Source organism: Hirundo rustica, chromosome 17, assembly GCF_015227805.2.
Source record: "Hirundo rustica isolate bHirRus1 chromosome 17, bHirRus1.pri.v3, whole genome shotgun sequence".
NCBI classification, from domain to species: Eukaryota; Metazoa; Chordata; class Aves; order Passeriformes; family Hirundinidae; genus Hirundo; species Hirundo rustica.
The window spans coordinates 8499547-8522755 of NC_053466.1; the positions used below are offsets into that span (position 1 = coordinate 8499547).

At 41.7% G+C, this 23209-nt stretch overlaps 1 protein-coding gene across 3 annotated transcripts in view; it reads left to right on the forward strand.

Moving 5' to 3' along the window:
- CLTCL1 (clathrin heavy chain like 1) overlaps positions 1-20881 on the forward strand; it is a 34929-nt gene extending 14048 nt beyond the window's left edge. Inside the window, exons 5-33 of one of the 3 annotated variants that reach the window (XM_040080505.1) lie at positions 190-303; positions 1453-1626; positions 1902-2099; positions 2468-2668; positions 2788-2940; positions 3479-3601; positions 4329-4466; positions 4649-4813; positions 5175-5355; positions 5705-5868; positions 6023-6148; positions 6430-6572; positions 7170-7404; positions 9184-9306; positions 9735-9880; positions 10267-10450; positions 10589-10781; positions 11276-11433; positions 11527-11691; positions 11827-11934; positions 12255-12422; positions 12501-12650; positions 13467-13598; positions 13937-14047; positions 14584-14754; positions 15321-15542; positions 16276-16296; positions 18477-18552; positions 19545-20881. In XM_040080505.1, the coding sequence (XP_039936439.1) occupies positions 190-303; positions 1453-1626; positions 1902-2099; positions 2468-2668; positions 2788-2940; positions 3479-3601; positions 4329-4466; positions 4649-4813; positions 5175-5355; positions 5705-5868; positions 6023-6148; positions 6430-6572; positions 7170-7404; positions 9184-9306; positions 9735-9880; positions 10267-10450; positions 10589-10781; positions 11276-11433; positions 11527-11691; positions 11827-11934; positions 12255-12422; positions 12501-12650; positions 13467-13598; positions 13937-14047; positions 14584-14754; positions 15321-15542; positions 16276-16296; positions 18477-18552; positions 19545-19660 (4359 nt within the window). In that variant the 3' untranslated portion in view covers positions 19661-20881. The remainder of the gene's footprint in view (positions 1-189; positions 304-1452; positions 1627-1901; positions 2100-2467; positions 2669-2787; positions 2941-3478; positions 3602-4328; positions 4467-4648; positions 4814-5174; positions 5356-5704; positions 5869-6022; positions 6149-6429; positions 6573-7169; positions 7405-9183; positions 9307-9734; positions 9881-10266; positions 10451-10588; positions 10782-11275; positions 11434-11526; positions 11692-11826; positions 11935-12254; positions 12423-12500; positions 12651-13466; positions 13599-13936; positions 14048-14583; positions 14755-15320; positions 15543-16275; positions 16297-18476; positions 18553-19544) is intronic. The other 2 variants (XM_058422766.1, XM_040080509.2) reach the window with 2 other exon arrangements.
- The last annotated feature ends 2328 nt before the right edge of the window (positions 20882-23209 follow it).

Consider the following 23209-nt stretch of genomic DNA (forward strand, 5'->3'; position numbering starts at 1 on the left):
AATTCTTCTCCCAGGTTTTAATATATCAAGTTCCAGAAATCTTAACCTTCTGAATATGTGGAGCACAGCTCCCCAGACTGCATTGGCCAACTGTGGCAGATGACTTCAATAGGATATCTGAGGAAAGGAACTTCTTTCATGTGGCTGTACTTGCAGGCAATCTTGTGACATGAACTCTTTTCTTCCTAGCTGCACATAATCGAAGTAGGTCAGCCAGCTACTGGAAATCAGCCATTTGTTAAGAAAGCTGTTGATGTGTTTTTCCCACCTGAGGCACAAACAGACTTTCCTGTGGCAATGCAGGTAAGTGTTTGACCCCCCAAAAATGAGCTTTATAGCCTGACGAGGAGCTGACATCTCTTGTAAAGATTACTTTCTGTAGTGCTTTCCTGTCATTCCTTGTTCTGAGAGGGGTGTTAACAGGTTTGTGGGAGGTAGCATGGACATTAAAACAGTAACTTAAATATATAGACTGTTCCTGTCTTTTAAAAAATAATGAACAAAAACCCCCAACAAAACTTCTTCAAAAGATGTCCCAAACCAGTGAAACACACCCCCAAAAAAAACCCTCTCCAGGGAGAATGTATCCAACATCACTTTGGCTCTGTTCAGCTTCCTGCTAATGTTCCAAGTTCTAGATAAGAATATTAGCATATCTCCTGTAGTAGCAGCACAGAAAAGGCAATTTGGAGCATTAGTGGGAAGTTCTTTATGAAAGAACAGAGCTGGTTGCTATCACAGACCTAATTGCATTTAGCCTGTCTCTAGGACTAGAAATTGTCATAAAATCAGATTATCTCTGGGCATAAGGCTGTTGACAAGTCTAATAGACCAGCCTCATAAACAGACCAAGAGATGCCCATAACTAAGGTGCATGCATGGCAGGATTCATGTGTCTCTATACTTCTGCTTAAGGCTTAATTTAACAAAACATCCAAGGATTTGTTCCAAGGGGAGAGTAGTTCTACGTCTGAAGATCATTTTGGCTTGAAAGCCTCCCCAGTTTCAGTGACTTAACAAATAAACTGGAGTACTGAGTAGATGAATTTAGACTCTGCTGGTGCTTTGGGCAGGGTTTGTTGGAAGAGAATGAGATTATCTCATTAGTATTTCTGAACAGAAACTTGTACTGACATATCTAGACTAGAATGCTAATTATGCCCAAACTTCTTTCCTCAGCTTGGCTTATTAGGATGAGGGGTATGTTCTTTGCTGCAGATGAATTTTAATTTCCCTTCAACCTCTCTGTTCTCTGCCGCTATGCCTGCAAATGGCCAGCAAAGCTGTTGATTGCTTTAGAGTCTGAAAGGAAGAAGCCCAAAGCTATATTTGTTCTTAGTGTCAGTACAAAGGCATGTCACTGCAGTATTTTCTTGTGACTAGGCTAAGGGCAACTTTCTTAAGGGTTACAATCTTACTGATTTTGACTAATAAAAACCTGTCTTTTGGCAGATTGGAATTAAGCATGGTGTTATTTATCTGATCACAAAGTATGGATATATCCACATGTATGATCTGGAGTCTGGAGTGTGCATCTACATGAACCGTATTAGTGCTGATACTATCTTTGTCACAGCTCCTCATGAACCTACCTCAGGCATTATTGGTGTGAACAAAAAAGGACAGGTAACAAATCCACTATTCTCTGGGCACTCTAAAGTTCAAATGGAATGTAACAAACCTAATGAGTGACTTGATGCAACAAATGTCATGGAAGAGAGCAGGTGACTGTTTGATTAATCAGTTTTTTCTCTCTCGGAGTACAGAACTAACTTGAAGAAAAACTTGGTTTTTTAGTAATCTACTCCTTCACTGATGAGTTGCATAGCCATTTTGCTGTTGTATTTCATAGCAGTTGTGGAAAGGACAGTACTCCTCAATATGCCTCTTGTCTTTTCCAGGTGCTTTCTGTATGTGTTGAGGAAGACAACATAGTGAACTATGCTACGAATGTTCTCCAGAATCCTGACTTGGGACTGCGAATGGCTATACGTAGTAACCTAGCTGGGGCAGAGGAATTATTTGCCAGAAAGTTTAACACACTGTTTGCTCAAGGAAACTATGCAGATGCTGCTAAAGTAGCTGCGTCTGCACCAAAGGTAAGTAACTCCAAAGGTAAAGCTTAGAAATCATGGAAATTTGCCTAAGCTTAGTGGATTGCTTAGCTCACTTGCATTTCAGAGCTTGACATTCAAAACAGAAATGTGGTGTTAGTTCTCTGCAGTTTGGTAGTGGTTTTGACTAATACATTCCCTGTATCCCAAAAAGGAGTAGCTGCTATCCATTTCTAACCAGACTGGACTTTCTGTGGCCACTGACTTCTTGTTAGAAAGTCATTGGTTTAATGGTCTCTATTCTGAAGGTTTAACAGTAGATGCTTCAGTTTATCCTTAAAACCTGCTTTTTTTGCTAATGCTATTCAGTCTTCACTAAATAAACACTGCTTCTCTCTCTTGTGCCTGTTCAGGGAATTCTACGTACCAGTGATACAATTAGGAAGTTCCAGAGTGTGCCAGCTCAGCCTGGGCAGGCCTCTCCCCTGCTCCAGTACTTTGGAATATTGCTTGACCAGGGACAGCTGAACAAGTTTGAGTCTCTGGAGCTCTGTCGCCCCGTGCTGCAGCAGGGCCGCAAACAGCTTCTGGAGAAGTGGCTGAAGGAAGACAAGGTAGGCTCAGTCATGACATTAGCCTATTTCTGTTGCCTTGTAGCAATTGAGTGTCGTACATTTGCTGATGCTACATCTCTGAATTCTTCTGCTTGACAAAATACCACTTCTGACTTCAGCTGGAGTGTTCAGAAGAGCTGGGAGATTTGGTGAAGACGGCTGACCCAACCCTTGCGCTCAGCGTCTACCTTCGAGCTAATGTGCCAAACAAAGTGATTCAGTGCTTTGCTGAAACTGGTCAATTCCAGAAAATAGTGCTGTATGCTAAGAAGGTAAATCATTTATCACAAACTGCAGGCTCTGTCTCATGTTTAATGTGTCCATTGTGCAAATCATAGTGTATTACTGAGGTCTAGGAAGTCTGCAAAAAATAAACTTCAAAACATGCAGAATTTTATGAAGTATTAATTTAATGGACTGGCTTAAGCTTATTCTATAGAATAAAGAAAAGATACTTCCTAAATGCCTCAGATTTTGTTTTGTAATCCATAAAAAAAAAAAAAAATCCTAATGTCCACATTTAAGTTTAGGACTTGATAAATAGAGCTTTAGGACTGTTGAAAAACTTACTCCAGGCAGTTTTTTTACATAGCCAGGGAATTGCCCTGGCGCAAGTTCAGTTACTAAGTAGGTGAATACTGAATTTCTGTGTCAACACACAAGAAATGTTTTTGTCTTGAGAATTCCTGGAAGATGGGGGATGGGCACTGCAAGCTCACAACTGTTTATAGTCCCTATGCTAAAGAATCTGAAGGCTCAACAGAAGTGTGGTACTTCCTAAATACACTTGGCTGTTTCTGAAATCTCTAGGTTGGCTATACCCCAGACTGGATCTTCCTGCTGAGAAGTGTGATGAGAGTCAGTCCAGAACAAGGCCTGCAGTTCTCTCAGATGCTGGTACAGGATGAGGAGCCGCTGGCTAATATTAACCAGGTGAGGCCTCCAACAAGAGTACGGGTCTCTTTCTATACAGAGGGAATAGTGTAGCACCATTCTGGGGACTGGTAAGGCTGGTTCATGTCTCTTGTCATCTTGATTAGAGGAGTGACTAAATAGTCTAGTCAAGTTTGATTATCACTGAGTTCTTTAGTGGCTAGTGTGTTCTCAAATTCTTGTGGAAGCTTTCTGGTTCATTGACAGTAAATCTGCCACAATCTTTGTCTAAGCAGTTGAGTGTTACTATCCTACTGCTGGCTTTAATGGAGCATACATCTCCCCATGCAGAGAATTCACAGGAAGATAAACAAATAAACCTAAGTTCAGTTCTGGCTGCCGTTGGCCACTTTTTGTTAAATGGATGGAGAAATAAGGGAACATTTTGCATTATTAAATAACTAAAGCTACGTGGAAAAGGTCATGGCTTTTCTTCTAGCAGCTATCCCAACAAGAGAGAAGAGATGAGCTTTGCATGCTGTGTTAGAACTAAAGAGTGGGTGGTAAAGTCTGGCATAATAGCTCAGAGTACTGCACTTCTTCCATTCTAGAGAAAAAGGAAACATGTGAAACTTGACTCTATTACCATGATAGTAATACTATGAAAACAAAAGCGGTATCATAACATCACCCCAGGACACCTGTCTAACCAGGCTTTTTGTATACACAGAAAAGGGTACATGTGTATACATAGACCCTTCTTCTCTAACTTGACCAATCTCAACAGATTGTGGATGTGTTCATGGAGCACAGTCTTCTGCAGCAGTGCACGTCCTTTTTGTTGGATGCCCTGAAAAACAACCGCCCTGCAGAAGGCCACCTTCAGACCCGTCTCCTGGAAATGAATTTGATTCATGCCCCGCAGGTACGACCTAGTTCGTCCAAAAAGGGAAAGACAGTACTGGACTTGCACAAGAATAGGGTGTCTGATACTGTTACCTATAAGTAGTTTAGTAACAGGAAGTCACTGCTGTGACTTCTCAATAGCTTGTAGGCTAAGCTGCTGTGATTCTCTTGACAGTCTGAATATGAAATGTAACCTCCTAGGTTGCAGATGCCATTCTCGGGAACCAGATGTTTACACACTATGATCGTGCTCATGTTGCCCAGCTGTGTGAAAAGGCAGGCTTGCTCCAGCGAGCTTTGGAACACTACACTGATCTCTACGATATTAAACGTGCAGTTGTTCATACTCACCTCTTGAATCCTGAGGTAAGTGTTGTCCCGAGTAAAAAAGTGACGTGAAGAGTCTTTAGCACTTCTGTAGCTGCCGTAAGATGGGTTGTAGGTACTGAAGTAGCATAAGTAGCTGTGATTCAAGAATGTTTGTCCAGTTAACAATTAAATTGTAATCTGTACTTTCTGGCTTAAATCTGACCTCAGTTTCCCAGGTGGGCATTTCAAATACAGTTTTGTAATTGTAAATACAATGAGTGTTTCTTTCTGTGTCTTTGGTCTTAGTTCATGGAAGACTTCTCTCTAGTAGCTGGGGTAGAAAGTGTCTAGCTGGCATATCTTAGAAATCAGTCAAATCCTGTATGAGTTCCCGAGTAAAATTTCTGTCTCTTTGCAGTGGCTTGTGAACTTCTTTGGCTCTCTCTCAGTTGAAGACTCTGTGGAGTGTTTGCGTGCCATGCTGTCAGCCAACATTAGGCAAAACCTGCAGCTCTGTGTGCAAGTTGCTTCTAAATACCATGAACAGCTGGGCACCCAGTCTCTTGTGGAGCTTTTTGAATCTTTCAAAAGCTATGAAGGTACAGTATTAGAGGGAAGCAGCTTATTTGGAAGCCCTGACTGAAGCTAATAGTAAGGATTGTAGCTTTTATGGGAGAGGTACTTGTCTCATGGCTGGATCTTAGGATACATTTATGAAAGTGAGCTCACCACAGTGAGTTTTAGGGGTAGTTTTTTTCTAGATAGTTTCTTAACTCTGTTGAGTAAAGGTCAGAAAGAAAGATGAAACCTGAAAGAAGCTTCTGATTCTCCCTGCAGTTGACTGAAAGCTACTCTTTCAGCAAGGCTGAACTAAGTCACAAGCTGAAGCCCATACAACCTTCACTTGCTTCACTTCTAACAATGTTAAACACATGTGACTCTTTCCAGGACTGTTCTATTTCTTGGGTTCCATTGTAAACTTTAGCCAGGACCCAGATGTTCACTTCAAGTACATCCAGGCAGCTTGCAAGACTGGGCAGATAAAGGAAGTGGAAAGAATCTGCCGTGAAAGTAACTGCTATAACCCAGAACGAGTGAAGAACTTTCTCAAGGTAAATATTCTGCCCGGGGGATTGAAGGGTCTTCTGTGTATTTTGCTTAGCAGCAGAACTAGAACTTTCTAATGGAGGGAAACACCACAAAGGTTTAGCTGGCATGGCTGTAAATAATCTTTTGTTGCGTTTTTCTCTTTTGCACAAAATACAGGAGGCAAAGCTCACAGATCAGCTTCCTCTGATCATCGTCTGTGATCGGTTTGACTTTGTTCATGACCTGGTGCTCTATTTATATCGCAATAATCTGCAGAAGTATATCGAGATCTACGTACAGAAGGTAGGGACTTGCTCTTTACTTCATTATAAGGAACTTAGCAGACTACAGCATAATCTGTTGTCTCTTTTTTGCTCACTCTTCCAGTGCAGAGGTTCTTCATTGGGCCTTTTGTCTATCACAAAAACATTATTCCTGGAATGTATATACAAATGTTAGTTAATCAAAGTTCTCTGCTCTGAAGTGTCATTGAAAATGTTAACTAGAACTTCCCCGTGTGGAAGGCTGAGGGTGTATTAGTAGTAATACTAATAACTAATTTTAATGATGGTGGCTTATTCTAGGTGAATCCTAGCCGTATACCAGCAGTGGTTGGAGGGCTTCTTGATGTAGATTGTTCTGAAGATGTCATCAAGAACTTAATCATGGTGGTGAGAGGGCAGTTCTCCACGGATGAGCTGGTGGCTGAAGTGGAAAAAAGAAATCGGTAATGAAAATGCATCTGTGGGCACCAGTGTTGGGTTTCCCTGACTCTGCTACACACAAATTGAACTGCATGCAATGTTGTTAATTGATAAAGTACTAATATTGTTTTGTGTTTCTTTGTAGAAAAGCAGTTCAAATTTGCTAGACTGTCTTTTGATTGTTTGGGTCATGCAGGAATGCCTGACAGCGCTGCATGATGTGTAGCATGGCTTTTGAACACTCCCATACAGCCAGCCATGGGATGTGCCTTTGGAGTAAATTTGAATCAAACTGTCCTGACAGTGTAGCTGCAGGCACACAGCAGCCTCTGTAGTCAGCTTCTAACTAGCTATAAAATGAACAAATGGCTTTAAGCATGAACTGCCAGCTAATACAACAGGAGTTGAGAGATTGTAAGGCTGGGGATATCTGCAGCCTTCCCAGATGTTAAACTGCAGATCTGGCTTCCGCTCATTTAAGACTCATTAAAAAATAGTTGGCTGGTCTGTGTTTGTTTTTAAGTTTGACCAGCAGACTTGCTTGAAGGGAAGGCTTGAGTGGTAGGTGTCAAACATACCTCAGACTGACTTATAAACCTAAAATATTTGCTTCTTCAAAGGCTTAAGTTGCTGTTGCCATGGCTTGAATCAAGGATTCATGAAGGCTGTGAAGAACCTGCGACTCATAATGCTTTGGCCAAAATCTACATTGACAGTAATAATAATCCAGAGCGCTTCCTTCGTGAGAATCCTTACTATGACAGCCGTGTAGTTGGCAAATATTGTGAAAAGAGGGACCCTCATCTGGCCTGCGTTGCTTATGAGAGGGGGCAGTGTGATCTGGAACTCATAAAGGTTAGCAAAACTGCATTTATAAACATGCTTAAAAGGACTACTTGCTGCCTGAAGTGGAAGCCTGTCTGGCTATTAGTATAACACTTGCAGAATCCTGTCCTGCAGTCTCACTCAGGAGTTAAGGCAGGTGGGATTCTTCTATGTGGAGGCAGTAGTTTTTATGCTGATGAGAAGAATTTATGCTATATGTCCAAACTGGAATTGTGTAACTGGAACTTTGAAGTACCATCCATGTATTTCATCCACTGATTCTGCTTGAAATTCATTTATTTATTAGGCCCAGGTAATGAATATGCCTACCACTAAAGCTTTGTTAGTTTGATTTTTTTTTTTTTTTTTTTTGGAGCCTTGAAGATTCAACAGGAGTAACAGGCTGTCCTCTAGCCTGACCCTACAGTGAAAGAAAAGTTTCCCTGAAACTAAAACAGGGCTTGTAATTTGCCTTTGTTGTGATTGACCCATAGACTTGCTCTAGTACTTAACCAGAAATGAGGAAAATAAATATTGACAGTCTAACTACAAGGACTTACTCCAATAGCATTCCTCTCCTATCTTGTTCTTCTTAGAACATCCCTCAGAATTTCAAGGGCAAGTGAAATTCTTAGGGTTCTCAAACACTTTCTGGTCTCAATGTGAATACTAGAGCTTAATGTCAGATGAAGCCAGTCGTGTTTGTGGCTGCTGAAAAAAGCATTCTTCTCTTACCTGCACTTCCATACTGGTATGTGCAGAGAACCTCAGCTGTGAGCATTAGAATGGTAATGTAATCTAGGCTTACTACTGGAAGTGGATGACTTTCCAGCCTGAAGTGGTTAATTTTTAAGTAATAGTTCCACTGTAACTGTTAAAAAAGGGCTGGCTACATTTGTCTCCTTTATTACAGGATATGAAGGTGGCTTTGAGTTATTTGCTAGGAGTCTGCTGGGATAAACTTTACCATTCTGGTTAACCATTAAAATCTGTCTGTACCAGTTTCTTCCCAGAACTGATGTTCTGAGGTGTTTCTGGTTATGGATAAAAGATCTTCTGTAAGAATTATTCTTTTGGTGTCTCCTAGAAGAAGGGTCAACCCCTGTAACTGGTATAGAGCATAAAGCGAAATTGTGCTGGTACTGATTTGCTTACAGCACAGTAATTGAGATTCCATGGGCTTATTTGGATTCTGGCAATGTGAGCTGTTACTATGAGATGATTTAGGCCTTCAGGTTTCTACTCTTCTAGCTGGAAGTTGAAGCTAGTGGTATGAACAGGATCATGAATTGTAACTCTCCCATGGTGCACTTCTATAAGGAATTTCACATTTATTCTGTACCCTTAACACCTTAACAGGAGAATCCAAGCCACTTGCTATTCTGAACACCCGTAAATGCGTGTAAAACTAATGACACCAAATACATAACCTACTTCTAGCTTTAAACACCTGCACCATTCCTCAATTCACTACCTAGCACTGCCCAGGCAAGTGGCTTCCCTTTCTAGATTTAAAACTTAAGTTCTTCAGGCTTCTGCAGGTCTTCACTTCAACCAGAAGCAAATAGTTACTGTGAAGCCACAGTCACAGTGTTTGTGTGTTGGGCAAAACCAAAAGAAGCTATAGAAATTCTGCTGCAGACCTTCTCCATGAGCCTTCCAGATCAGAGGTTGGGTAAGAACTTGTCTGTGGCATTTAACATTGGTCAGCAATTAGTTCTAGTCAGTCTTCTAGACTGTCTGGTTCATAGCTACCTAAACCTCTCTTGCAGTACTGACCCTTAACGAGAATTGTAACTTCTCCTTCAGGTGTGCAATGAGAACTCCCTGTTTAAGAGCGAGGCTCGCTATCTGGTGCGCAGGAAGGACCCTGAGCTCTGGGCAAATGTTCTGGAAGAAAACAACCCGTTCAGGCGGCAGCTTATTGACCAGGTACAGCAAAAGGGCTGAACTTCCAGTGTGTGGACACCTCAGGATGTCTCAGAAACACAGAGCATTAAAGTAGCATTCTTCCCCCACAAGAACCCTTACAGCCCCATCTCACCATATAAAAGTTTGTAAGAGTTGGAGTGGCAAGTATTAATTCTGACCTTCATGGTCAGAAGATTTAGCTACCAGTAAGATTTTTTTTTTCTGTTATGGAGAATGACCTTCTTCTAGTGAATTTATTTTCCACACAGATGTAAGATGTGACTTTACTTCTCTGTAAAATACAGCTAATAGCTGTTTCTTGCTGTCTTTATCAAAATACTCTCAAAATTCTGAAGCTTTAATTTGTAGTTCACTGGACAAATAACTTGACAAATGGACAAAGATTTAATTTGGGGAAACCCTTAATAGTTTCCTGCCTTTGAATTTAGGTTGTCCAAACAGCTTTATCAGAGACACAGGATCCAGAGGAAGTTTCTGTAACAGTGAAAGCTTTCATGACTGCAGATCTGCCAAATGAACTGATTGAGTTATTGGAAAAAATTGTTTTGGATAATTCTGTATTCAGTGAACACAGGTAAGAGGAGGGCTTTGTTCTCAAGTTTAGCCTATTCAGTGCCTTTGTTTAGGTTGTGAATGATCCAGGTTTTCATGGGCCTCTTGGTTGCAAGATGTAAGCACTCTTCAGTGTTTATAATAAGGTGAAAAGCTAGAATTTAGTGTTTTGTGCTTGAAGAACAGAGCTAGTTCGCAACGTGCAATTTGCAGTGATGTGTTGAGAACAGAGAACGCTAATATTGGTAAGCAATTTCTTTTTGAAGGTAAATGTCAGTGGTTCTCAGTCTGGGGATGAAATGTTTGTAGTGACAATCAGTGGGTTTATTTTTTCACGTGTACAATCCATGTCACTTAAGCAGGTGTTGCTGTGCACTGCTTATAGCCTATGCCTTCTGTTAACCAAAGGAATCTCCAGAATCTGCTGATCCTAACGGCCATTAAGGCTGACCGCACCCGAGTGATGGAATACATCAATCGGCTGGATAACTATGATGCCCCAGATATTGCAAACATTGCCATCAGTAATGAGCTATATGAGGAAGCCTTTGCTATATTCAGAAAATTCGATGTCAATACTTCAGCAATTCAGGTGAGGTATGGTTCCTGCATGATGGTGTAGGATGCTTCCCTGGACAGAAATTGATGTTCTAAGAGCAGAAAGCGTTCTGATAGAGTGGACATTGTTACAAAACTTCGATTTTTAACTTGAAACTTTGATTTCAAACAGGTGCTGATTGAGCACATTGGCAACTTAGACCGTGCTTATGAATTTGCAGAGAGATGTAATGAACCAGCAGTGTGGAGCCAGCTGGCCAGAGCACAGCTCCAGAAGGACTTGGTGAAGGAAGCCATTGACTCCTATATAAAGGCAGATGATCCATCTGCCTACATGGAAGTTGTTCAGGCAGCTAATAGAAATGGTAAGGCAAAGCGTCTTCAACTTCAGATTGCTTGGGTATGAGCGAGGTTATTGCATTTACATTGAGCAGCAGAGACTGTTGAGACTTAAAAATTCTGTTTCAGAGGAAATGGGAGCAGTCAGTACATGGAATGGATGAGTCAATGTTAAGTGAGATTCCTGTCACCAAGGTTGTCTCTTTTGCTGCACCAAACATAGACCTCTCTGTGGAGTTAATTTGGACCGTTATCTAAATATCACTGAGTATAATGTATTTATTTAGCTGTATGTGGCAGAATTGCTTGCTAGTTGGATTAGAGAACAGTAGCAAGAAGTCCAGTACTACCTGAAGGTGACTTGGTGTTGACAGGGAATTCCGTAACTCAAGTGCAGATGGCTCACTACCACGGTAGAGGAGAGCCTTGGGCCTGCTAGTGAAAACTGGCCCTAAGATGGGCAAGGTAACAATACAGAATGACTAAACACAGGACCTAACTTATCTCTGCTATCTTCCAGATAATTGGGAGGACCTAGTCAAGTTCTTACAGATGGCCAGGAAGAAGGCTAGAGAGTCTTATGTAGAGACAGAACTTATTTTTGCTTTGGCAAAAACTAACCGTCTGTCAGAATTGGAGGAGTTTATTAGTGGCCCTAATAATGCCCATATACAACAGGTATGTCTCGATGCAGTTTCCAAGTGTGACTTGCTGCTTAGCTGATCCCTCATTCTTGCTGCTCCCCTTGTTTACCTTGGACTCCTCATTCAGGTTGGTGATCGCTGTTATGAAGAGGGGATGTATGAAGCAGCAAAACTTCTTTATAACAACGTGTCCAACTTCGCTCGCCTGGCATCTACCTTGGTGCACCTTGGGGAGTATCAGGCCGCAGTGGACAGTGGCCGCAAAGCCAATAGCACAAGGACTTGGAAGGAGGTAACTTAAACTTGTGGGATTTAGTAGATTTTCATTCTAGAACAAGTATTATGGAAATACCTATTTGGAACTGTTAGTAAACCTCAAATTTGGTAGAGCTTTGTCCTGTTAACTGTTTGCTGACTGTCGTGACAGGTCTGCTTTGCCTGTGTGGATGGAAAAGAATTCCGCTTGGCACAGATCTGTGGCTTACACATAGTCATCCATGCTGATGAACTTGAGGAGCTGATAAGTTACTATCAGGTAACTGTTCATGTTCTGGAAGACTTGTACAGCATACTTGTATCTGCTAATAAAGTGGTCACAGGAAAAAAAAAAAGATTCCTTGGGGGCTAATATTTAAATTAATTCTTCCTCTATCTTCATTTCTTAGTGGAGATGTGCATTTTTTCTGTAATAAATGGAGAGATAATAGTTTCCGTTGTGCCTTCTTTTATAATTCTCTCACCTCATTGGAATCAAAAATCTAAGCACTTTCAACGGAGAGAAAATCAAAGCATGTTGTATTTAAGTAAATATGCATTTTAGCAAGCTTTATTAATCTTTATTTTCCTAACATCCAGGATCGTGGCTACTTTGAAGAACTGATTGCCCTTTTGGAAGCTGCTTTGGGTCTAGAGCGTGCTCACATGGGGATGTTTACTGAACTTGCCATCTTATACTCCAAATTCAAGCCTCAGAAAATGAGGGAACATCTGGAGCTTTTCTGGTCTAGAGTTAATATTCCAAAGGTATGCAGTGAAGTAGCTGCAAGTGAAGGTGGGAAGCTGCCAGCCAATCAAACCTGGTGCATTTTTTTTGTTTATTAGGTGCTCAGAGCTGCAGAACAGGCTCATCTCTGGGCAGAACTTGTATTCCTCTATGACAAGTACGAGGAGTATGACAATGCAATAATTACTATGATGAATCATCCCACTGATGCCTGGAAAGAAGGCCAGTTTAAAGACATAATTGCCAAGGTAAGTAACTTGGTTACTGAAGCAAAGTGCTGAAAGCTTTTTTCAGGACAGAGGCAGAAATACACAACAGAATTGCTGTTTAGAAAACAGTTTGCTTAAGATACTACTCTGTTTTTCTGCTGTACTTAAAACAACTTCCAATCAGTTTAGTACAAAGAATTAATCTGATCTCACGCTATTTCTTTTCTGCTGTGCAGCACATTCTGTTGAGTGGCAGCAGCTAGCACAGAATGTTTTCAGAGGCTGTGCAGGATCATAGGTCACAAGCAAGAGGCCTAACTTCCTTAATACTTTTTAGCTGACTACTGTTTTAGTCTGAGGCTGCAACTGTTCTTGGAAGATTTCTACATATGTTTCCAACTCCTTCATTGTCAGAAATGGGGTGGGCAGTCCCATGAGTACAGCAGAGAATAGCGAATCGAGAAATAGTTAAAATAAGATTTAAGACTGAGTACACTCTTACTACTCTTGGGGGTTTCAAGGAAACAATTTAAAGACTTTTTAAGGCTGCAGTCTTCGCTGGCTTCAGAAGTTGAGAAATGGTCATATTAACTGTAGTGACTGCCTGTGCCAGGACCTCTTCAGTGGGTGGATTAGAATTGGTTTGTAATGCCTGTGATTTCACTGTCTGGAAGCAGATGGTACAAGAAGCAGTCATAAGATTGAATAATAATTCTGCATAAGTGTAAAACTTCTGACCTCTAGAAGGAAACCGAAGCTGTTGTTTAGTAGGAGTTGCATAAACTTGTGCTGAGTTCAGCTAAGCACCCTAAGCTTACTTCTGTTTGGAGTACTAACTAGTGTCTGATCATGCAGGTGGCCAATGTGGAGCTGTACTACAAAGCCTTGCAGTTCTACTTAGACTACAAACCTCTGCTGATCAATGATCTCCTGCTTGTATTATCACCACGACTGGATCACACCAGGACAGTCAATTTTTTCTCAAAGGTGAGTTTGGGAGAGCATAGGTCAACAAAAGTCCTGTTGCTCAAGTTAAGATACTCCAAGCTCTGGCTGGAAAACAGTTAATACCTGTTGAGTGGCTTGGCCTCCAGTATAAATGGCCAAGAAGCAGCCCAGTCCTGGCTTGATATGGGAAATGCAGGAAGAGTTGTAAATGGCCTTGGAGACTGTTTTATTTTTCTCCTGGCAATGCAAGATACTTTGTCTGAAGGGTTTTAACAATAAGCACAAACTCTTGTAATAACAAATGGGAACCTGTTTCAGGAAAATGCAGTGTCAGGATTGCTATATTTAATCTTGTATTGGAAACATCTTCTTTCCAGGTTAATCAGCTACTTCTGGTAAAGCCTTATCTGCGTTCAGTCCAGAACCACAACAACAAAGGAGTTAACGAAGCTCTAAACAACCTTTTAACAGAAGAGGAAGATTTCCAGGTGAGCCCCAAAAAACATATTGCTAAACCTGAGGCTGGTTCTCTGACAAAAAAGCTGCTGACACAGTAATGTCCTTGAGTAGAAGATAACACTCCTCCAATGCAACAGAGAGGGTGTGCAGTCAGGCCCTTAGCAGGCAGGAGTCTTGGGACATCAATGATTTGCAGAAAAGCAGGTGCCACAGATGTTTTTCTCAGAACGGACCTCACAAAGGTCAGTATCAGGTGTGTACTCAGTGGGCAGCACTTCTGTAAATAAATTTGCTTCTGGCCCCATTGGCTGCTATTTGAAGACATGCTTTGTCTCTTTAATGGTAACTAGCTCTTCTGTCTGGAGCCAGTATGACCAAGTTAACATCTTGCTTTGTTAGAAAATAGCCTTTGGAGGAGTGTATGAAGCACTTAGGTAAATAAGGTAAAGCCATAGTATCAACATCCAGCCGGCAAAACTGAGACACTTGTGCCCTATGATTAGATGCTTCTCTAGTTCTCACTACTGCCATCTGGAAGCATGTGTAACAACTCTCTCTCAAACAGGGTTTGAGAGCTTCCATTGATGCCTATGACAACTTTGATAACATAACGTTGGCTCAGCGTCTGGAAAAGCATGAACTAATTGAATTTAGGCGTATTGCAGCGTACTTGTACAAGGGTAACAACCGCTGGAAACAGAGTGTGGAGCTGTGCAAGAAAGACCGTCTGTATAAGGTGAGTTAATGACACTGCATAATCTCCTGGGTACTGAATATTTGTTAGTTTCAAATCTGGACTTTTAATTAGCAGTCCTTCACTTGAAGGAAAGACTCTTAAAGCAGAAGTGGTTGCGATTTCAAATGTTTGTCTTAAATCTAGTTTCATAATGTCCTGTATCTGGGGATCTGTCTGTGTCAATCAGTGGCATCTGTACAGTTACCTGTATCAGTATGGAACATTCTCCATAGAACTCAAGTCACAGGCTCTTGTAAGGGTACAGATGATACGTGATTATGCTGGTATGCTCTTCAAGCCTGTAGTGAGTTCTTACAGGCCAATTTGTGCAGTAGTCTGTAGGAAACCTGTTGGATGATGTTAATAAAATATCTGGCTTGCCTCAGTGTTGTTGTGTGTGGTATCTTGCCTCCTACAGAGCCTGCCTGGTGTTGTTAAAGACTAACTTAACGTAGCCAGCTATGTCAAACACCTGGCTTATCTAGCTAGCAATAACATGGATGTAAGATGTAGAGCAAGATGTTTGACATGTAAGGGTCAAGCTTAACTGTTGTTCTCTTTTGTAGGATGCTATGCAGTATGCTGCAGAGTCCAAAGATGCAGAGCTGGCTGAGAAGCTGCTCCAGTGGTTCTTGGAAGAAGGCAAGCAGGAGTGTTTTGCAGCCTGCCTTTTCACGTGCTATGACTTGCTGCACCCAGATGTAGTCCTTGAGTTGGCATGGAGACATAACATCATGGACTTTGCAATGCCTTATTTCATCCAAGTGATGAGAGAGTACCTTACCAAAGTGAGTATTGCATAGGCTAAAAAGCTAAGACTTCAGTCTGCTGTATGATTAGCATTATGTAAACCAGAGCTCTTTGCATATATTTGGAATATTACCATTCCTCATAGAGGAAGTCTTCTTGAAGTTCTGTAGGTTTCATCACTCCAGGCTAGCTAGCAAAGTTCATAAATAGATGCCTTGGCTCTTGAAGAGATCTAGTTAAACTTCTGCTTTTGGCAGTAGATAAAAGCAACTGTGCTTCCCACAGCAGCAGCATAGCTGATGAACTAAAGACTTGGTGAGGACAGCACATATATCACTTTTGGTTTTTTACAGCTATGAAAGTAAAGTCCCTTTATTTCCTAGAGTAAAAAGAGCATAGGGCTTTGGAGTAACTAATAGTGCACATTTTTCCTATACCAGCCATAGGAGTAGACTGCTGAAGTTTGTTTTGTTTTTTGTTTTTTTTTTTTTTAAATGGAAAACAGAACTTAGATGAATAGTCTGGTTGTACAATACTGATACCAAAAGCTGGTCCTCAACTGAGGGGAGAGAGATTCTGATCATGTGTGGTCCTGAAATGCTTCTCTCAAACAGCTCTAAGATATCAAGCTAAGATTCTGCCTTGGAAGGCTGTGGGATTGCATAGGACATCACAATAAAGAGCGTCATTAAAATGAGCAATGTAAAAGTGACTACTTCAGGTTGCTTCTAATAAGTCATGTTAAGTATTCCCCTCTGAATTTTCTTGCAGGTTGATGGACTGTTCTATAAGGTGACACTCTGATTTCAAACTCTCTGTGTTCATTTGTGTCCCTCAATATCCTAGGTTTCTTTTACAGGAATCTAGCTGTAGCTTCTGCCAGAAGAGCAGTGTAATCTAGCTCTAACTCATTTCCTGTTCACTTTCTAATGCTAAAAGGATAACTATTCACAAGCAGCTTGAAAATCCAACCAGACTCTTCTCTTCATGGCAAACAAAAACAGCTGCTCGAGGAGGGCTTTACTTTGAGCTCTTTTTCACTGTGTTAGATATTTTGTGGCAGGGAGGATGCTATTCACAAAGAAAAGCAGTTGCCATATAACAGGATGTGTTCCAAGGGCAAATTGCTTTTTACACTGTAAATTACCAAAGTGTACAATAATTCAGGCATGATGGTGAGTTTGAATAGTGCTGTGAAGCTTCTGTAAACTTCTTGCCTGTTGGTGTGATGAAGGTACTTGCACAGATCTTAAACATCTTCTCCTCATATTTCACACAGGAGAAACTTGCCACACAAGTTTACCTGAACTCTTCCATGTGAGGTTTAGGTCTAAATTCATTTATTTTAAACTGCTGGTTGGATTTACAAGTAATCATGTGTACTAAATATGGGATAACTTGTCAAAAGGAAAATCTGCATGGTGAAAGTGGTTTACAGTGAAACTAATTTAGTTTGTTGAATTAACTGCAAAACATGGAATTGGAGAATGGGCTTTATAAATGTGGTATGTCTAAAATTGTCGTGTGACTAACTTCAAAAACACAGTAGACTAGTTTCAGTGGGGTGTGTACATCTTCCAGAACTTATCTGTCTTTTCCGCATAAAAAAATGTTAAAGCACAGAATATCCTTTGTCCCAGAAGGGGTCAGGCACACAGAGTGTAGTAACACTCACCTGGAAACCTTTTGAACCAGTTTTAGGCAGCAGAGCAGATGGCTTTCCCAGAGCTGCTCATCCCGTGTTGGGAATGGCTGCTCTCGGCATTCCTGCTGTTTGCCAGCTGAGGGCAGGACTGTGCTGCTGGCCAGAGCCACTGTAGGACAGCCCCAGGGAAAGGCAATCCCGAGAGAGCTGAGTCCGGGGATAAATAGAGTGGGACAGGTAGCTGGAGATGGGTAGCTGTCAGTTGCTTTGATCCATAGTCATTTGGATAGCGTTTTTAACACCAATATTTAGTATTACGCTGGAGAGCTTAGGCTGACAGCTATAAATGAACCAGTAAAAGACCTGCTGCCACTCAAGTTGTCAATTTGAGTTGCAAACCTCAAAATGTTGAGGAAACTGTTAAACACCATATCTGGATAACACCTCTAAAGTGTTACTGAGACTCCTCTTGAGGCAGTTCTCAGACCAGATGTGATTCTTGCAGTGGGAAAGGAGGATGAGGAACAGCTGAAATACAACATTGGGCTAAATGTAGGTTTGCCCAGGATGTGAAGCTGTGTGACTTTTATGCCTTGTAGTCTTCAGTCTCTGGTTCTTTTCTGGAAGATATAACTGGTTAAACCTGAGCAGGAAAGTACTGTTGCTCTTCAGATTGCTCTCCACAGCCACAATCTAAAGTTGTGTTTAGGGCTTCTGCATTACTGTAGCACTTCCACAAATCTGTTAAGCATTAACTGCTTTATGTGGCACAGCACGGAGATTTGTATAAAGCTGATATTACTAGACCACTTCCCATTATGGTTCTAGAGTTTCCCTTAGAAGAAGTCTCTGTGAATACCAATGTGATTAAACCAGTACCTTGAAGCCAGGTTAGGCTGTAGTCTTAGATGAGATCAAACTTCATGGGCCTGGAATATTTGCAAATATCTGTGAGGTGTCACTGAAGGGGAGAGGAATTGCAAGTTAATAGGTAAATGTTGATTAGGCCCATTTGAGATGATGGTGGCTCTGTTGGGTTTGAGTTGTGGGTCATAGTTAGAAGTGACTGAGGCCCCAAAAAATGCTTCCTTTGAAGGTTATGAGTATATCATCTGCATTTGAGAGCTGCTCTTTATTGCAATAGACCTGAAAGAATTGGGAAGTCAGTTTTACAACAGAGCTTGCTGGGAATAGGCAGACTTCAGTAGTCTCCAACTTGGACTAGAAAGGAGCACTTGATAGCTGAAGTACCAGGCATGAAAAGCTTCACACAGTGGTGCAATTCCTAGACAAGACCTTCATAAATCTCCTGTTCACTTCAATGTAGGTGGATAAACTTGATGCTTCTGAAAGCCTAAGAAAAGAAGAGGAACAAGTAACTGAACCCACTCCAATAGTATTTGGTAGGTTTTAATTGATTACGTGTTGTTACTCTTTGTTGGAGGCAGCTTACATGATCACATTGTATCCAAGAAAACTGGTTTCAACTAGATAGCAATTGAAATGGTTGTCTCTGCTCGATGAACTGTGTAAGTTGTTGAAGTGACATCTCACTCTTACAGTACTTATACTCTTCAGATTAAAGCCTCTTACATGGCTCGGAACTCTGCTTTAGGAATCATATTTCAGTATGGTAATAGGACAGGGGATACCAGGGTGTTGCCAACCCCAGGAATAACTTACAGAGCGTGAAAATTCCTCTTCTTATTCTTGTCTGAGGAATGTGTCTGCTTTCTGCTCTTCCAAGTAGAAAGGCGGACTGTTTTTTTAGCTCACGCATTTTAAGACATGGGCAGCCAAAACACCATGGCTGTCTTCAAGTGTGATGCTATTTTAGAAGCCCTTCTGAAGAGGCATTCAGGCACCTAGAAGTGGCTGGTAAGGGAAGGATGTGACTGGTTCACTGTCTGATATAAATGTTAACCTGAATTTAACAGATGCATGAGGCATGTGTGGTCCTAGTGATGAAAACAAATCTGTCAAGGTGTGTTCAGACCTTTTGCAGCACCCTCCAGACTGTGAGACCTAACAGACCTAACTATTTGCTTGAATTGCTTTATTCTTTAGATCTGACCATGCATGGGTTAAATAATACCAGTTTGGCTTTCAGTATGGTCTCTTCAAAGCAAGCCGTGTTTATTATGATCTCAAGATCAATTGATATTCATCTTCCCTCTCAGTCCTGCCTTGCTCTTTGTAGCTTCCTGGTAGCAAGAGCAGATGGCAAGGGTGCCCACTCCGTGGCACATGTTGAGGAATAGTGTGACTTGCTGGTGTGTGCTTGCACAGGGGCTGATTTTTAGCTAAAGCCTAATTGTCCTATCACACAGTACAGCTGGCATTAGGGAAGCTTGGGATCTTAAACTAACTTTCTTTTTGTCTCATGCTTTTCTAGGCCAGCAGTTGATGTTAACAGCAGGCCCCAGTGCAGTACCTCCCCAGGCAAACTTCCCATATGGATACACAGCACCAGGATTCACCCAGCCGCCTGTTTATGGTTTCAATATGTAACTAGCTCTCTGACAGACCTTCACTGTCTCTGTTCTCTTCCTTCCCATCCCTTCTTAACTTCTCCAAGAAGTGTACAAGGCACAGATGACCTTCTGTTGGCTGAACACACTTGCTGCCCAGCTCAGTGAGGAGACTTCAGCAGGATGCCTGTTACTGTTATTTATTGATTATTGTCCGGTTACATTTCAACCTCCGAAAGGCAGCTTTTGTTAATGACATTGTGAGACTCTTGTCTGAAGTTAAGGCACTATTTCACTAACTCATAGCAATAACTACTTGAGGCCAGGGGGAAGAGAGCATAATTTTCTTTCTTTTGAAAAGCCCATTGAAGGCAGCTGGGAAATTGCCTGGCACCAAGTTGTTAAAGCTTTAGCCAAAGCTACTGAAGTAGCAGGGTTGTTAACAATTCAGTGAAACATCTCTTTAATAATGAATTGTTGAAAAGTTGTGTACATCTGACCACCCCATTTTATTTGCATTCTTACATGCAAAAGAAAGTGGGCTTTTCTAATATTTGTGCTCTGAATGTTTAGAGGAATATTGGGAAAGTTTCCTTTCCTGGACAATAATGCTGTTGGAGTTAAATGCTGTTGGGGTTCAATACTGTTGGGGTCTGTTCTCTGTTTTCTGGAGTAGATCTGAGACTTGAAGAAAATAAATCTTCTCATGCCAGAGAGCAAACACTTCCCAGATCCTTTTTGTTTAACAAGAAGAGAGCATGTTACTTATTGACGTTAAATGGTACTAAAACAAACCTCAGCTGTGTGTGGCAAGAGAACATAGGAGTGTGCATGGGCTGCCAAAGCACTGGAGATGCAAGAGCACAGCGTCAGGGTTGGGGAGGGGGACGCACTGCTACCGTATTGAGGCAGTAGGGAGGGCCATAATCCTGACTTTTTATTTGCACCTTTAACTGATTCTGGCATTGGCTTCCTGCCACACCGTGTTCTGACCCTGTCTGGTGGGCAGAGTCAGCACCCCCTGAGTGACCAGGGCACACTGACTCAGTTCTGCTGTGCTGCAGTAGCATCAACAGCGTGTCCATCACCCATCTCTTCCTTTGAGAATGCCAACAGGGGTGTATTATTACTTTGTGCCACTTCAAATACATGTATCATTAACGTTTTATGTACTTAGATAACAATGTATAATTTATGGTTATGAATCTTGTGCTAATCTTGAATATTATAAAAGTCCAATTATAAATGTAAAACTGCAGTATCCACTGTGTGGTTCTAGTCTTACTCTTGGGTGTGGGGACTGGCTGGTAGTAATACACTACCACTCATAGCATCAGGTTTCTTAATCTGACATCTGAGGGTGCCAGGCAGGAAAAGGGAGACTCGTGCCAAGGCACGTAATAGGGAAGGCCTAGTAAATAATTTAAAGGGAGTTGTGGTCTCTTCACCAGACACATCAGCACATGCTGTCACATGGGGAGGGCGTGCTGCAGGAGGCACTCACGTGTTCTTATGCTTTCATTCACTGGACTGGGAGAGCTTCAGTGCTGGGTGGAGGGAAGTGCTGCAATGAGAGAATGTCTTCTCTGCTGAGGTACATCAGTATAGCAGTGGTTTTGGTAAACTGCACCCTTTCATACTGAGTCCCACTTGGAACAGGGCAAAACACCTTTAAATGCAAACCACTGGAGATTGTCAGGGCTGTGGAATCTGTAACAGCAGACTGTGCTTTGGCACAGTTCTAATGAGTGTGTTGTCTTCTTGGTCACCACACTATGACAGCAGTGGCAAAGGGATGCAGTTCCTCCTTCCCGATGGATGCCAGAATGCCCAAGTGTTGCTGTAACATACTAACCTCAACTTTGTACTGATAGAGCTCAGCTTGAAATGCTGAGCAGCTAAAGAGTTCAGGTAAATCTCCATTCTGTCCAGACTTACTCATTGCAGGAATTAGCCAAGTAGCTTGCCATTTTCCAGGAAAATAGTACTTCTGTTTTGTAACCTGTTCCTTGTCAGCTGAAATAAATAGGGGTAAGTCAGCTGGAACTGAAGACCAGCTCTAGGATAAGTATGACTGTAGGAGTTTCCATTCTGGCAACTTAAAAATGGGCTCTGACTTTATAGCAGCGAGTGCAAGCTGATGGTGAAACACAGTGAAGTGCTAGATCAAATACTGGAACAGCGCCTGACTAGAGAATTGAAGGTAGCCTGGGGATCCTTAATAGCCTCAGTCTAGAAATCTAATTAGAGTGACTGAGCTCTCAAGGAAAGCAAAGCTGCCAGCTCTGATCAGCAGTCTTGCTTTACTTGCTCTCCTGGTATTTAAGCTCTTGCTGAGTAAAATGGCTTTTATAAATGTTGTGATCTTGCATTCTAACATGCATTCAAAACAGACTCCCTGCCAATACAGTGCAGGTGTACCTAAAATGTGGAACAAACTCTTGTATACCAAGGTACTTCACTGCTTCCCTGAAAGTGAAGTCATTCACAGCAGGAAATAACCCCTCTTTCAGGGGTAAGGTGAAGAATTTACTTCATTTCACAAATTTGTAATGTCCGAGTTTTTGAAAACTTGGTAAGATTATTTTGCAAAGATTCTGCTTTAAAACTAAGCTTCTTGCTACTTCCCACCCCAGTGACACAGGTGCTGTCCTGTAGAATGATGTGCTCATGCAGAACCTGCAGAACCTGGAGACCAACTTCCAGGCTTATGTCAGAGGGTAACTTGCTTGAGACTACATACAAGCTTTTAGTGCCTCATGCTTTCCCTGTGAGAAACAGAGCATGGATCTCCTGTGTAATGGCTCTTGCTGTTTGTCAGACCTGAGAGGAACCTTCGCCGGTCTGTCAGACTTTGAGCACACACAGATCTGGCACCAGAGAAGACAAGCAATTCACAAGGGGAATTCAGGAGGAAAGCGTCGCTGGGGTAAGTCCTGGTTTTCATTTCAGGTAATGGTGTGGTATTTTACAAGACTTCCATTTCCCTTCCCCCCCCCCTTTTTAGGACTCTCTAATTAAATGGTAGCATAGCAGAAGGAAATTATCTGAAGTAACTTAGCTCCTTAAAAATAGATTCTAGGCAGATGAAGTCTGTCGAAGTTTGTGCAAATAGTAGGCATGATACAGTAAACACAGTAGTAACTGTAGGGTCAAAAACCTAATTCTGATTTAATAGTCTTTTAGCAGCTGCAGTGCTGAGTGCTGGGACTTATAGCACAACATGGATCCTTAACTGGGCTGTGGGAAACAAGGAACAATTTCCCCCCCCCTCCAAATAAATCCAGCAGCAGTTACTCACACGCCTAAGAAATTTCCTTGGTGTTTGAACTCCAAAACTGACAAACAAACCTTGTCAGATGCCCACTTAAATAAGTGTGAGTAACTTTAGTACTTTGGCAAAGCTGACTGTCAACTGCTTGTAACGAATGCTTATGCTTGAATGTGTGATATCCTAATTGGCAGGCTAGGACTTGGCCTCTAAGAAATTCCTAGTGTGACTGAATCAGCGTGAGTGTTTTTCAATCTGCTGAGAAAAATGAGGCAAGAACTCTTGCAAATCTTGGGACAGGTAGCAATGTACGTGCCA